The following is a 16,105-nucleotide window of genomic DNA, read 5'->3' as shown; positions in this document are numbered from 1 at the left end:
AAGTAATATGTGATGCTTATATATACCTAACATTTTTTTCTCTTGTTTTATTAATAAAAAATTATGCATATTATTTGAGTGCACACTTGTTACGATAAGTTTTTGAGATGATGCTTATAGCACTATTGTTGTTATGATGCTAGCGTGCATTTGCCAAATTAAGTAGCCCCCAACTAAACTACAAACAAAAAAAATATTTCTAATTCTAAGCCAAATATCACAACCTTGCCTATTTTGATTGACTTAATTTCAACCCAAAATTATGCAAAACAAACAATAAAACTTCATATCAGATGTAGTGACCCAAATTTTAGAATAGATGTTCTAGGTTGAAGAACAGATATTTCAATAATAGAACTGACGTTTCACCTAAAATTTCAATTTTGAGAAGCATAGATAACGACCAAAGAAACGATTTGAAACAATTGTTTGCAAATTTTATTAAGGTTTTAAGGAATGCTTAAGTGTGTGGCTAGGGTCTTAAAATTTTGTGTTTGATATTCTAAATAGCTATCACTTTGTTGTGTTCTCCTTGTAATTAAAACTTCGGTATAGTGAGTACTCCATCCTCTACTTGTGTGTTTTCTCGATTTTGGGTTTCCACGTAAATTCTTAGTGTTCTTTTGCTCTTGCATTGCATTTGGTTTGTTTGCTTTCATTACTTGTTTCCCATGTTTCCACATAACACTTCTGGTAATCTTTCAAGTTTCAAATGACATACAAATGAGTATGAAATGAATTTGATATCATTGAATCAAGAATTTTGTTAGCTTGCTTGGTAGCTTGTACAATTTGTAGTCAAAAAGAATATATGCATTTTCCTTTCTTGATAAAGATGCGCCGAACCTGTGGGGCCAAACTCCAGGTTTTTCCATTTGCTTTTACTTTGTTCACCGGCCCAAACAATAGTATAATGATATGAAAATGCCTTTCACTTTTTCTTTCTCTTTTGCAGATTCTTGATTTTCACCGATTTCCCACCTATAAATTAGCATGGAAACCAAGCCAAATGGCACCACTCACAAGAACACACAAATACAAGAGAGCATTTGACCACCCAAGCTTACTGAAAATGAAGGCCTCATATGCAGCAATTTGCTCTCTTCTAGTGCTGCTACTTATGGCTGAAGCTCAGGTTTCAGTGGCAGTGACATGCAGCCCAACAGAGCTGAGCTCCTGTGTGAGTGCCATCACATCTAAAACCCCGCCATCTAAGCTATGCTGCAGCAAGATCAAGGAGCAAAAGCCTTGTCTCTGCCAGTATCTCAAGAACCCAAACCTGAGGAAGTTTGTTAATACTCCAAATGCAAGGAATGTTGCCAGCACTTGTGGCACTCCCTTCCCAAAGTGCTAGATTAATTGATCACTATATTTAACCTTTGAAGGTTACTTTCTCTCCATTTCTCTCTGCTTCATGCATCTTGCTGCAGAATCTTGTGAAAAGAGAATGTTGGAGAGAAATTAAGAAATTTTATTGTTATAATTATGAGTCTGGTGTGGTGGTGTATCTTAAAATGGTAAGTGTAGTAGAGGCATTAGTGGTAATGAGAATGATTTTCAGTCATGGTGTCTCATGTCACTGATTTCAGTCTTTGGTGTGGTTATGTTGTATACTACTAGTTGTTGCCATGGCAGTATTTTATAATGAAATTAATTATAAGTGTTGTCCTCTGATATCTGAGATTGGTGTAGCACTCACAAGTTCGCCTAAGGGTATTTTTGTGTTTTCCTCATATTTCAATTGTTTGTGTTTCACACAATTTTGTACGCATAAGTGATGAAAGCTTAAATCATGTTTTAATGTCTGATGAAAATAAGGACTTTTAAGCCGGCACATCTCTTCGAGTACATATTTCGTTTAGGGATATGTCTTTTAAGAGGATTATTACAATTGATCTGGAGTTCTCAGTTAAAAGTTTGAAAAGAGTAAGAAAGAAGAAAATATTCCACAACCTCAAAGTCCATGGTAAGGGGCCACCATTGGAGCATGATTGGACCTTCTGAAAATTCATCCGATAATGACTGAATCGACAAGCTCCTATGGTGTTTCAAGTGAATATTAAGCTGATGATGACTGAATGGACCAGCACCTATAGCTTTTCATAATCCACTCACATAAGAATAAACATAGAAACATTTCAGTAACATAGAAATAGTCTCAAGTGCTCATATAATACATGCAGCAGTAGACAATGAAATGCCAAAAACCGTCCTTAACTGCTCTTGCCCGTCTAAAGAAATCCTCAAAAAGTGGCAACCGAAGCATACAGATGAGTAGGTACCATGTAATCCTGAAAGATAGTTCTTTAAATTTGACATTCTAGATAAAACTCGTTAAATAGTTGATGAGTTTCTTAACTTATCAAGATGTATTTTGAATAGTAAAACGCAAAAATAAAACCATGATAAACTCTGTGTCCAAAGTGGGTTGGGCTATTAAACCAAAGATATTTTATATAAGACTACTCTAGCAACGGTAAGAACATGAATAAATTGAATTCTATTAGAAAGGTTCCCACTAGCACAATCCGCAGAAACTAGGAGAATAGATTACAAGATTTCAGATGAAAAAACAAATGAATTGAACTCTATTATTGAAATTCGAAGACTACAAAAATAACTATGTTCCCATTAATCACACCTCTGAATTCATTTACATGTTCTAAATGGGAAATAATTACAAAAATAGAAAAAGGAATGTAGGTTCTCACAAATGTAGAAGGTTTGAAATATTGTTCCAGCCCATTATCCATGGCCTCTTATCTGTTGGTAAAGCAAAATTGAGCTCAAACATCTCCTTTGGCATGTTGCTCCCTTCACAAAATCCTACAAGCTTTGCCACTATCTCAGCACTCTCCTGTATATGCTTGGCATCATGAGGATCTGTCCAAAGCTTGTTAACAAACTGCAGTTTTCTCTGTTTCCCTTCAAGCGGAACATTCCATTTCATATACAATGAATCTCTCTCGTCTTCTGTCAAATGCGAGGTCAGCCTCTTGGCAAGGAACTCCCTTTCTCGCCTCAATGCTCTAACACTGCAAATTTAGAACAAACTAGTTAATCGAATTTCTCAGTTACGTTGAACATCTAAAAGTAAATTCCTTGTCCAATAATTTTTCCGTCAAGGGAGTCATTTACCTTGATGCAAGAGAGATGGTGTGTTCGCCTCCCACATGAGCTGGGCTTGCATTTCCTAGTTCTGACAAATGCTGCTGCAACCAAGTGAGGCGCCTAAGCTCCACTTCCATGTATATTTGATCAGCCGGATCTCCCTTGAATAACAAATAAAACTGTGTCCTGTGAACAATGGAGACAAAGCAGACATCCCATAACTCAATTATAAGCTGCCTTTGCTCCTTAAAAGTTATATGCCATGCAACTTGGGGTTCCTGTGGCTCAATTGTATTCTCTTCATCCTCCACATTGTATCCAGCTGCTTCATTTGCTTCCATCTCAAGCACCTGGAGGCATCACACAAGTGCAGTTCTTTCGGTATGAATATATTGAAATATATTTGATGTTTACAAGAATGCAATTAGATACCTGGCAAACAAGTAGCTGTTTTTGGTATTGCAGTTTTGCCACACGCTCTTTTAGTTCTGTTACATATGCTCTTATGCTTCTTACATTCTCCTCAGCTGCATTCTGAAACATCTTCTGCATTTTCTTCATATTAACTGAACTTGAACGCCGATAACCTGTAGTGCCTTCCTTTGATGATACATCTCCACTTTCCTCACTCTTTGTGGGAGTCTCTTTCTCATATTGTTGCACAGTCTCACTGGATACCATGTCATCATTATCTGGAGCTCTATTTTCAATCTCAGAATCCAAAATTTGCCGAGATGTTGATAGAGGAGAGCAAGGAGATCTTATAAAATTTTGCCGATTGACAACATTACTTGCAGCTAGAGGAAGTAATTTTTTCTTTTTTGATTGATTCTTAGCTTTGGGAAGCACCTCACTGTCAGATTGTTGAATACTATTGCTTGGAAGAGACATTACTAGTTTATCTATGGACTTCTGAACATTTTCCAGTTGCTCCTCAAGATTAGCAATGGTGCTACCCTGTGAATGAAGTCTTGTTATTTCTTCCTTGAGGTTAGCACTAACACTCTTGTTAGGAGCAATTACACTTCCAACTTCAAATTCCTCTCTATCAATTTTAACAGAACGCATTTCCCTTATTTCTGCCTGCAGCTTAGCAATTGTCTCAGCTGCATCTTGATTACCCAGTCTGTGACAAGCTACTTCCTTTTGTAGCACTTCAAGAGCTCGGTTTGCTTCAGCTCCAAGCTGTTCCTGGAGGTGTTCAAGCTTGCGGATTTCATGCATCAGAGTGAAAGGAGCAGCTGAGGATTGCCTCATAGACTGCCTTAACATCATTTTCCTTGTTCTATCACCACGGCCAAGCTCCTTGCCATCAAGTTTTGGTGACCATGCATCAGAGTAAGAGAGACATTTCTTCACAGATGGGCAGGGTAATTCTACCGGGTTTAAAGCCTGAATCATTATCATACAAAAATGAGTGAGTAATTCCAATTGACCAGGAGAAGGAGAGAGAACCTAAGACACATAAAAGGGATAGAAAAACCTGCTGATCTTCCTGAAGTTTTTTGCGTAACTCATCCACCTGAGATTGCGCCATATCTCTTTGTCTTCTTAGTTCTTCCATTTCCATCTCCATCTAGACATAATAATAACACAAAAAGAACTACAGTTACTCTCTTTTTCAGTCCTGAAACAAGGCCAAACCAGCATAAGAATTTTACCTGCTGAATTTTCAGATCTTTTTCCTTTGATGGATCAGGCGAGCGCAGCTCTGCTTCCAATCTTGCTACTTCTTTCTGCAGATGTTTCACTAGTTGCTTGTCTGAAACAATCTAATAACATTTTCAATAGAAGAGGTTAAGTTAATATTGAAGGCCTTATTTGCAATCCATTGGAAATACTAAAACAAGGTGAGACTATCAAATTAATACCATATTCACATGTGCATTATTTGTCACTTCTTTTGCTCGGGTGGCAAAAAAGAGAGTATTTCGAGATTGCTCAAAATGGCTTAGAGCTGGACTTAAAGTGCAAATGATGGCAGTACGTGCATTCCCACCAAGAGAGTGTTGTAATATACGAGTAAGCTTTGAGTCTCGATAGGGAATATGGCCACTTCTTTTTCCAACACTACATATAGAAACAGTTCATCAAGACAAAAATCAAACTCAATTAATTGCTTCAATGAAAAAGTCACCAAACTAGAGCAATAAAAGAAAATTCAATGGGAGATTCTGACCTGAGCTTTCTGATTACAGTAGTAAGAGTCATCAAGCTAAGGTTAATATGGCAGCCTTCCCTGAGCCTAGCACCATCTGTATGCGTCTGTGAGGCTCGTTCACTTCCAGCTAAATCGACAAAGTTCTGCAAGTCATTGATCCAACAGTAAGATCAAAAAAATAATAATCATACAATAGTATAAAAGAAAGTTGAGGATTCCATGAAATCTTACCAAGGTTGCAACAAACGATCTCACACAATCTGAATTTTCTCGGAGTGTACTTTCTATGGTCTGCATTTTCAATCCAAACCCTCACATCAGTTAAACTACAAATATTGTGATCTCCATTCAATAACAGAAATAACCATCCATAAAGTTTACCAGCCTTATTATTTGGTGTGACCGAGAGCTAGTATCATTCAGAGCAGTTTCACCAACTTGCCTTTGGGCTACAATACAGAAAGAACAATTAGTCAACTGCTTAGCACGTTCTGGAGTCAACAGTTGATTCAAATCAAATCAGTAGCTTCACCAAATTACCTTCACAAATACTGATCAGATGTCGTAAGTGCTGATCATTATTTGCTCTTTCCTCCACTAACTTCTCAACCACAGTACCTTTCTGTAAACAGAGATTGCAAAATGTACAATGAATGAGAGGAATAAGCAGGAAAAGGGGAAAAATGTCAGAAGCACAAGCGCTTCATTAGCACAAGTAAAAAGAACTTATAGTAGCAGTACCTCTGGATCGTCTAAAAGCTTGAGATTACGGCCAGGTTCCGAATTTAACAAGTCTCTGACATTCTCATTATAGATTTCTAGTCCAGAAATCTTGATTGTGAAATCTCTCTCAGGGGTCTGGATTTATACCAACACAAACATTAACTTAAAGACCACACAACCTTCTCTCAGTGCAACCAATCACATTATTGAAACAGAATTTAAAAAGCCTATCTTCCTCTAGATTGTAATATATCTTACATTCATTATATGGTTATAGATGTCATTAACAGCTTTCTCTGTTATTCCTCTCATTGTATATGTCTTCCCACTGCTGGTTTGCCCATATGCAAATATAGTAGCTGCAATAGCCAAATTCTCATAAATTAATAAGATCAAAAGCCAGATAAACACCATTTTCAAATAAGTTTATCCAGTTCATCACCATTAATGCCCATTAAAGCAGACAAAGCAACATTCTTCACTCCTTCATATACAGTTTCAGTCAAACAGGCAGGCGCAAATACTTTATCTGTAAAACCGAAAAACATTCATAAAATTAGCAGAATGCAAAATCCCAGTAACATTAATTTATGCTCAAAAACAAGATCCCAGTAACGTTAGAGAAACTCTAAATTAGTGCCATAAAACTCACCAAATGTAAAAGAAGCAGGTTGAGGCACGCGTTCTTGAGGCGGTGGTCTATGCACAATAGTGTGATCATCAACACACTCCCAAGCCGCTTGGTCTTTGGCTAATTGTTCCCTTTTATTAAGAGGCCTTAACCTTACAGTAACCACAATCTTCTCTTCCCTTGCTTTTGGTCCCCCAGGTGTCGACACAGGTGTCGCCTTCTCCATCTTTGAAGCTGGGGTTCCTGGAGTCCTCACCGTCATCTTCTTCTCTACTTTAAATTATTTACTCAAAAGAAGCTGCAAATCAAAACCATGTTTCCAAAATTAAAGACAATCGATTGTATAAATCCCTAAAAGGAAAATACATAAACACAGATTCTGTTCATAGATGGAAAATTTTTACTGAAAAAAAGTCAAAATTGGATTCAACTTAATAACAATCTCCCGTTTTCTTCTAAAAGGAAAGTAAATTAATGAAATCAATTTTTTATCTGAAACTAAACAAAAATGCAAACTTTTGTACTCACTTAAAGAATCAAGTGAAATGGCGATCTGGGTAAGGCTCAGATCTGAACAGTGAGCTTGTAAGCAACCAAACAAGCACAGGGAAAGAGAAATGGAACTGATAATGGATTGTGAAACAGAAAGAGAGAGTGAAAGGGAGGCTTCGATTTTGTCTTTATGAAATGAAATGAAAAGCTGTTACTAATGAGATTTGAATTTAGGTTACCAACGGCTAGTTGTTAATTTCTCGGAATATTTCATTGGGTTTCTCGTGTGTGTTTTCGTCTCGTCATTTTATCGCGGAAAAAGTGGGTCCCGGCTTTAAACGGTTTGAAGCAGTCTCTTAATTCTTTGATAAAGCCGACAAAAGACAAAAAGAGGAAAAGAATAAATTTGCTTCCAAGGGCTTGGGCTTTCAAATAATTCGACTATGGCCAATAATTGGGAATTAAAGCACTTGGATTTCTTTTTTTATTATTATTATTGAATTATATTCATTTTTTAATATTATTCTTTTGTTGATAGATGCATACCTACACATTTTTAATAGATAATCTAAATATATAAATAATATATTATTACATAATTAAATAATTTTTTAATAATATTTAATTATGTATTAAAAATATGTACATATAATTTATTCTTCTTTTGTATAAAAAGCCACATAAAAAAATGTTTTTATTAATTTTATTAGATTGAGATTTTATTCCAATATAATAAAAATATTTAAGATATATTTTTTTCAAAAATTAATCAATTAAAAAGGGGAAACATGCTCTTGATTTATGATTTTGTTCGAAAAAATTTCTTGTGTAGAATGTGCAATATTATTATTATTTCAATGCAACCAAATATTTTTTTATTTCTTCCTGTAAATCAGAAATTTACAGCGAACCTAATCACTCAGTTAAAAAGTTAGAAACTTCCCCACTTGTAACTGGATTCAATCCAAATGGGTTAAACTCAAATTTAAATGTAAAATAAACCATTTAAATTCGAATTAATCTAAATATTTGAGTTCAAACCTAAAGTTAAATACGAACCAAAACAAATCAAAATATTATTTTATTTGAATTCGATTTGAATAAAAAATAACTCCATTTGAGTTCATCAACTCAATATTAAAGTGGTTTGAGTTTAATTTGAATAAAAATGATTCCATTTGAATTCAATTTGAATTTAACTTAAATTTATAATTTATATCCATGACTCGAATATGTAATTTAAATTCATAATTCATTGACAAAATGGTATTGTTTATAAATTATTTAAGATAATTTGAATCAAGACACAAGTTAAGTTTGAATCGAATCGACTCATCTATCCAACTTACAAACCAAACAGAATTGAACTCTCTCTAATTTAAGTTCGATTCGATTTTAAAATAAATCAAACCTCATAACTCAAACTTAGTACAAATTCTAACTAAACGAATTTGAATTTTGAACTAAACTGAGCAGAGCTGAATTGGCTTTCATGTCTAAACTAATTTAACTCCAATCCATTACTATTTGAACCAGCCCGTATTAAAATCTCAATTTGTCAACCGTAAACAGATTATTTTATATTCGAGCCAATCTCTAAGCTCAGCCTGACTTGAATGTAGCCCAAATATAGGCTGCCTTCTTTGAAACCTGAAACATGTGGGAAGCTATTCACAAGATAACTAAACCGTAAGAATCAAAGCCTGAAAATCAAATCACCAAAGCACCAAGCCATTTGCCACAACATAACAAATTGATTGTGTCCAGCCCTAACACTTTTCTTTCTTTCTTCTGTTATTAACTATTTATCAACAAAGTTAGTACATCCAGGGGAATAACAGCCCTAATATACAACATCAATATTTAAAATCTAAACATCAATCAACAAAGAAAATTATTCGAATTGCATATCGGTATTCAGTTCTGCTTGTCTAACTTCTCTACAAATTTAAATGGCTTCCTCCAATGCCATTAACTTCCGATTTCTTAAGCATTTCTTCTTCTTCTTCTTCTTTTGTTTTGTTTTTGTATTCGCCTTTCTTTCAGTTTCCATTTTTCTTGCATGTAACAGAAAATGCAAACCATACAAACTCCTGCAAGTATTACACCATCATAATCACCAAAACATATATCGACTTACCAAGAGTCAGGACCTTTTTCTTTGATTGTTTCACAGTGCATAAAAATACCATGCAACGAATAATCTCGGCATTGTATCACTTGTGGTACATTCCATGTGAAGCAAAGAACTGGAAATCCGGGTGATTAACATGAAGCTGTCTAAGCCAGTTTTCTGCAGCCTGCATGAGGGAATTCTCCCTTACTCCATTTTGCGTCCACATTGGTCCTTTGAATTTGTATGAAGCCATTCCAAAAATAGGTATCAAAATCTTTGCGACGTCGCCAAACTCACTAGGATCGATCATGACTGGAGCCTGGCTATTTCCGCTTCCTGCAAAAACAGATAAAAGGTCAATTTAAAAAAAAAAATATGTGTCAAACCACCAGGCACAAAAGAGTGAAAGCAAGTTCTTCCTTTGAAGAACTAACAATTTCTCAACACAGAAAGTTCAAAACCTCAAATCATTTATGAGAAGCTACTACACATAATCATATTATGGGTAAATCTTCATACCAATTGATGAGATACATAACATGAGACAACACATATCACAATGCAATTGTAACAGAACGCTAAATGGCACCAATAATTAGTGGAGTATTGTCTATATTGAGTATAGAAGCAAGTTTATCCAGCTCAAAACCACACCGACAATCAAGTGACAAAGATAGGTAAATTACTTTATAATATTGTTAGCCAAATTTTTTCTTTCAAGAAAATTTATATTAATTACAATATTTAGATTGATCAAACTTGGGGAGTGATTTGGACTGAATTTGATCAACCAAGGCCAAGGTAAACAGTTGAGTTTACCCTCTCATTTTCATTTCTTTCATTTTCTTTAAATGGTTTCTGTGAGATAAAGTTCAGGTTCATTATGTGGCTAATAGGCCAAGGTCATTGGAAGAGACACAAAATCATTCCTATCAACCATAAAAGTTTAATGCCGAAAGTACCTCTCAAAGGAGTGGAAAGGGAATGGTATGTCAGAAAGCAAGCATCCAAATCTTTTAAAGTTGGCCCCATAGGTATTCTGTATATAGGATACCTACAAAAAGTCCATCAGGGGAAACAAATCCATTTGTCATGCACAACAAACAATCATATTGATCACACTAAACCTACCATGCCACAGCTATCCAACTGACAGGCAGCAAATCACAACTTTTTAATGTCTTCAGCCCAGGGAATCGCCTTGATAGATCTGATATCTGTCTCAAATAATATAACAAATCAAATGAGGTGAGTAATATAGAGGTCAGACAAAATTTTACCAGATATGAAGAAATAAGCAGATAACGTGCCTTATCAGCTAGTGGTTCACGGCTATAAGGAGTATCCTGCTCAAGATATTCAAACAAAAGGCTGCCTTGATAACTCCCAGATTCTCCATCATCACTTGAAAAACCTTCTTGCATTGCGCTGTTTTCTTCACTTCTTGAAAAACTGCCTATTCTAGGAGGGACATCATTTGTTAGATTATAGCAACCCTGCTGCACACTTGAAAATTTCATGCCTCTTTCAAATTCGTAATCACTGCTTCCATGGCTACTTGAGTCCCTGTAGTACTCACCATCTCTGTCCTCTACAGATTTCCTGGACATATAATAAAATAAAGTCAAATTTGGTTACAGGCTAATGACCTCTGACATACACTATAAAAATAAAACCTAAACTGTCAACTATTACATAGAACTTTGATACTTCAATATGAATTTGACTAGAATGTTTCTATTGAAGATACTTCATCAAAGTTATTAGACAATCATTGCATGAAGAACTAACTCCAAAACTAACTGTTAAATCAAGAAATGGATTAACCAAAAAAAAAAAAAAATGTAGCACTTGAGTTCATATAAGTCACAACTCATAAGCTAGACTTTGTGAAATGTAACTGATTCGAATGAAGTTAGCTAAACTAGGCTACATGTGGAAACTGATTAAATTAATTGCAAATTTGGTTTTTTGACTGAATGGAGAATGGAGATTAACATAAAATCAATCTATTCAGCACACTCAATTAACCAAATGGCATAATCAAAGAGTATGCACAGTATTATAAAATATAAAGATTTATATTATAAAAGTACATCTATCTTTTAATCAAAAAGCATAATGCAATATTTCAATAAAACAATTTAAAAAATGGAACAGGTCCTCACTTAGGAAAATAAGTAAAAATGCAAAACAATATAATTCTTCCACCACACAAGCACTGGAGCAGGAGAGATAAGAAGCAGGGAAATGATCTTATAAAAAAAGGCACACAGTAGGTGATTAAGAACTACAAGAAATAAAATCATTTCTCATTATGAGTGCAAGCTAAAAAACGCAGTCTAAACTATACTTCCCTTACACAAATTACGAAGACCAATGAATAAACACAATATAATAACAGAAAACATCAAAAAGGAGGTATAACAAAAATAGTTGCAACTGATGCTTAAGCAAAACATATGCATATAGGCCAAGTCCATATTGGTTCATAAATGTAAAAATCAGTACAGAGAAGACCAACACCTTGGCTTAGCGTTTGACTGAGTTGATTCACCATATAATTGGATTCCCGATAGATAAGGGACATAGTATTGAATAACACAATCACTCTGATCAAATACCAGAGGAACTCCAGCACCATACACACTCCATTCCTTAAACGACTCCCATAGATCACCCAAAGTGAAGTATGGTTGAGACTCTATATCACAAGTTCCGCACCCTCTCACTGTTGTCTACACCAACACAGAAGAACACAATTCACTAAAAAATCCTGAAACTGTAAAGATAAAAATCGAAAACTACACAACTATTTGCAGAAGTAGAGTAACAAACAGAGGGAAAAAAAGCAAGAAGAATAAAAACTGCGGGTCAACCCCACACTTTCAAGAACTTCAATGCTTACAACTACCTACAAAACATATCTGTGTATAATAATTAATTCAGCTTTGTTAAGCCAAATAATCACGTTCTGCCTGGCTAAGCAGAGATTTGCAATTTTAATGTTTATATATAAATAAAAGCACAAATCAACTGAGTCAAATTCTTCTAAAATTCTAGATTAAGCAAAGCAAATCATCACACAATCATCTCTACATAGCATTATTCTTAAGAACTTAGAACTTTCACCCATTTACTGCATTTTCTCAGCAATTAAATTAACATATAAATAAAACAATCAGCAACTTAAAAAAATCAAAACCAACCTTAGATAAGTACTGAGCCGGGACTCTAGGCGTAGTGAATTTCAAGAATCTATCAAGGTTACTAACAGAGACAACAGAGGACTCAGGTACGGAAACTGAAACTGAAACGTCACTTGAAATTGAACGCTTCACAGCACTGTCTTTGGTGTACTTCGGTGACAAAATTTCTTTTTCATCACTTTTTTCTACAGTTTCTTGTTTCTGCTTTCGATTCTGATTCTTTCTTGCCTTCACGGGCATGTAAAACCGATCCACACCACGTACATGGTCAAACTGCAAATAAGTCCCCAACATACTTTCTCTCGGAACTCGTTCAATTCTCCGGTAAACGGAGAAAAGTACAACAACAGTAATATATCACAATACCTTACGCCTTTCTCTATATTATTAAACAAATTCTCCTACGAGTCTTTCGTTTTACTAAAAAGTGAGAATACAAACTCTACAAATCAATGAAATTCAAAACTACACAAAATTTGAAAAAAGGCCAAATCTTATCTTCTCTTCTTGCAATTTTCTTGCACTTTCTCAGGAAGCAAACAGAAAGAGAAATCTTAAATTCGATTTAACTTTACGGAATTGTTCGTCTAATTTCAACCTCAGTCTAGCAATAATGAAAACAGCAGCGATGATTAAGAGTGAAATGACGAGATCAGATGAAGAGAAAGAAAGAGAGGATTTGAATTGGATGAAGGAAGGAAGAATGAGGAATGTGTGCAGAGAGAAATGTGGAAGTGAAGAGAAAGACTGAAACAGACTGTAATTTTAAAGTGAATTTACCATTAAACAACCTACTATAAATATCAATTAATTAATTAATTATTATTTATTTTATTACTTAAAAAGCTTATATTAATTATTTTGCTGTCATAGAATATATTTATCTTTAACAATAATATGTATTATATTATAAGATATATTTATTATATTATATTAATTTGATATATTTTATAATATGTATCATTTTATAACTATATTATATCATATTATATTATAAGATACTGATAACTATGTTATAGAATTATATCTCATTTATCTATTAATTTTTTAAGTAATTTTTTTGGAATAATATTATATATATTATAGATATTATTTAATTTTTAATTTAAAATTATTAATTTATATTATAACATATTATTAAAGTATTTGTAGTATATATTTTTTCAATATATATGTGTTATAATATGATCGAAGAATTGTAAATCAAAAATAAATTTGGCAAAGTTTTTTATTTATAAAATTATTTTAAAGATTTTATTTTGGAATTTTATCCGAAATTGAAACAAGCCAATCAAATTTTAGGAAACATGAATCAAAGAAGAAAAGTTTTGGAAGGTGGAATGTGATTAGTGAATGTGTTGACGGAGGAAAATGTACGAGGAAATCACACGTGCGGAGAAGAGTAGGTAATGCACGTGTGATAGTGTTATTATAAATTTAATTTAAATTTATTAAATTATGTATTAATTTTAATTGATCTAATTAAAGGCAAAGTCTTTATCAAATGTCATGCTTAAGAAAAATTCCTATTAAATCTTCAATTAAATTTGATATTACAAATAAAAAAAATATTATACATATTTATTTTGAGTACATAAATAAATATATACATATATATGTCATCATATAATTGGTTATTATTTTATTTTAAATTTAAAATTATTTATTTATATAATAATATATAAATAAATAAATATATCTATTTGTATATTTAAAATAAGAATATACTATTTTATTGTAAAGGAAATCGGTGTGTGCATGGAAAGTCCAAATCAAGATGAGCCCACCAAACTATTTAGCGGTAGAAAATAAGTAGGCCTGAGGGCCCAATTTATTTTAGGCCAATTTTGGACACAAAAAAGAGGATAAGCAATTGAAATTTTGTTGCCAAAGATTGAGAATTGATAGATGGGATTGGAGGAATTGGCCATTGAATTGATTGTGTTTTGGAATTTCTCTATTATTGTAGGGTTGATGTAACACCCTAATCCAATTAGGATATTCCAAAGTTTGATTGAAGGGAATGTCTAAGTGAAACACTAATAAGCTTAAACATTCTCTATCAAACTGTTTGGGGCATGAGGACCCATGTATGTAAGGGTAGATATGACATTTTGTAAAATTATGAAGAACGAAAAAAAATCTAGTTATAAAATTTAACTAATCAAATTATATATACTCAATTTTGAATATTTAATTGAATATCTAAATTATGTGTTATTATGTGATTGAATAATTTTAAATTAAAAATAAAATAATATTAAGTTATATAATAACACATCATCTGAATATTAAACTAAAACTCAAAATTGATTATACATAGCATTACTCAAATGTGACATAGATTATTATTGTAGTAAAATTTAACTAAACTAACTTTACTACTATGTGAAGGTTATAACCATTTTGTTTTGACATAGTTATCCTTATTTTATTTTTTTGGGTAATCGGAGATTTTATTCGTATTGGTTAGACAGATAAATTTGATATATAATGATCGAATTCATAATCACTATATCAAATAAGTTAAAATTTCATAATCATAATAAAGACTTAAACCTAAATCGTTTATAATTATCCTTCTGACAAGTCATATAAGAGATACCATATTAATATAATTAATTAATAAAGCATGTCAAATCCAATGTATAAATACAGAGAAATATTGTATCCATAGCAAGTAATTACGAAACCGCAAGGTTTGCGTGGTAAAACGGTAGACTTCCAAGATAGCTTAGGTTCAAATCCTTTTTTAGTGACATGTCAATATAAGAATGTTGGTTTATCTAATACGCAATCCAAGTGTATGAAAATACAACTGAAAGCTTAGTCTCATACAACTTATAGGCACAACAGGGTCACATTAGATTAAATGATGGGATATACTAAGATAAGAATGTTGACTTATTGGGTATACAATCTAACTCATTAAAATCCTGTGAAAATACAACCCAAAGCTTAGCCCCATACAACTTATGGGTGTGATGGGTCATATCAAATTCCACGACAACCATTCTAAGGCGGACTGGTAAGGGATTAATATTTTTCTTTCATATTTATTTTTATAAATATCTAAATAATTCAATTAATTCAAAATAATTTGGGAAGTTGACATATTGTTAGAGTTAAACTATTTGCGCTCAAAATTCTACTCAACACATATAAATGTTTATATAAACGTCTAGTAAATGTTTATATAAAATGGATATTTTTGGTATAAATTGTCATTTAAGGTTAAATTCAATTTTTATTGAGCTTAAACACGATCTATCTTGACTTGACTTCAATTTGAATACAAAAAAAAAAATGACTCAAGATAAACAAGTTAATGCTCAAATTCGATTAAAAAATTATTCATTTGGATTCAATATGAAAATATTGAAACTCAAATTATTTACTCTGGTTTATATATAAAATTAGCTTAACTTTTGGATTAAACTCGATTTCTTTGATTTATATTTGAATTAAAACCTAAACAACTTAGATTAAATCTAATTATAAATGTCGAATCATAAAATTATTAATGTGGATTCAAGTATACTTTAGAGACATGTAAAATAATATTAATTCATAAGTAGATTGTTAATCTTTTCAATTAAGTATTTTTTTTTTTTATGATGAAAAATTCTTATTTGAGTGATATCATTTTTAATCAAACATAA

At 32.8% G+C, this 16,105-nt stretch overlaps 3 protein-coding genes across 3 annotated transcripts; 1 reads left to right on the top strand and 2 right to left on the bottom strand.

Moving 5' to 3' along the window:
• The first annotated feature begins 993 nt into the window (after nt 1–993).
• Nucleotides 994–1,676, top strand: LOC123204722 (non-specific lipid-transfer protein 2-like). The gene has a single exon (XM_044621521.1). It carries the CDS (start codon nt 1,010–1,012, stop codon nt 1,352–1,354), a length of 345 nt encoding a protein of 114 aa, XP_044477456.1. The 5' UTR covers nt 994–1,009; the 3' UTR covers nt 1,355–1,676.
• An 809-nt stretch (nt 1,677–2,485) lies between these two features.
• LOC123204720 (kinesin-like protein NACK1) lies at nt 2,486–7,314 on the bottom strand. Its single transcript, XM_044621519.1, has 15 exons — nt 7,155–7,314; nt 6,648–6,924; nt 6,438–6,524; nt 6,254–6,354; nt 6,014–6,130; nt 5,813–5,894; nt 5,654–5,721; nt 5,504–5,563; nt 5,291–5,415; nt 4,983–5,181; nt 4,773–4,883; nt 4,595–4,687; nt 3,544–4,503; nt 3,139–3,461; nt 2,486–3,035 (listed from the first exon to the last, which is right to left on the bottom strand). The coding sequence occupies exons 2-15, from the start codon at nt 6,886–6,888 to the stop codon at nt 2,708–2,710; spliced, it is 2,895 nt and encodes a 964-aa protein (XP_044477454.1). The 5' UTR covers nt 6,889–6,924; nt 7,155–7,314; the 3' UTR covers nt 2,486–2,707.
• A 1,561-nt stretch (nt 7,315–8,875) lies between these two features.
• Nucleotides 8,876–13,208, bottom strand: LOC123204721. The gene is made up of 6 exons (XM_044621520.1): nt 12,444–13,208; nt 11,761–11,972; nt 10,545–10,836; nt 10,366–10,451; nt 10,197–10,288; nt 8,876–9,570 (listed from the first exon to the last, which is right to left on the bottom strand). The coding sequence occupies exons 1-6, from the start codon at nt 12,735–12,737 to the stop codon at nt 9,335–9,337; spliced, it is 1,212 nt and encodes a 403-aa protein (XP_044477455.1). The 5' UTR covers nt 12,738–13,208; the 3' UTR covers nt 8,876–9,334.
• Between the last annotated feature and the right edge of the window lie 2,897 nt (nt 13,209–16,105).

Source organism: Mangifera indica, chromosome 20 (genome assembly GCF_011075055.1).
Source record: "Mangifera indica cultivar Alphonso chromosome 20, CATAS_Mindica_2.1, whole genome shotgun sequence".
Classification (NCBI taxonomy): domain Eukaryota; kingdom Viridiplantae; phylum Streptophyta; class Magnoliopsida; order Sapindales; family Anacardiaceae; genus Mangifera; species Mangifera indica.
The sequence above is the reverse complement of the archived record's forward strand: the minus strand, read 5'-3'. Positions and strand labels throughout refer to the sequence as shown.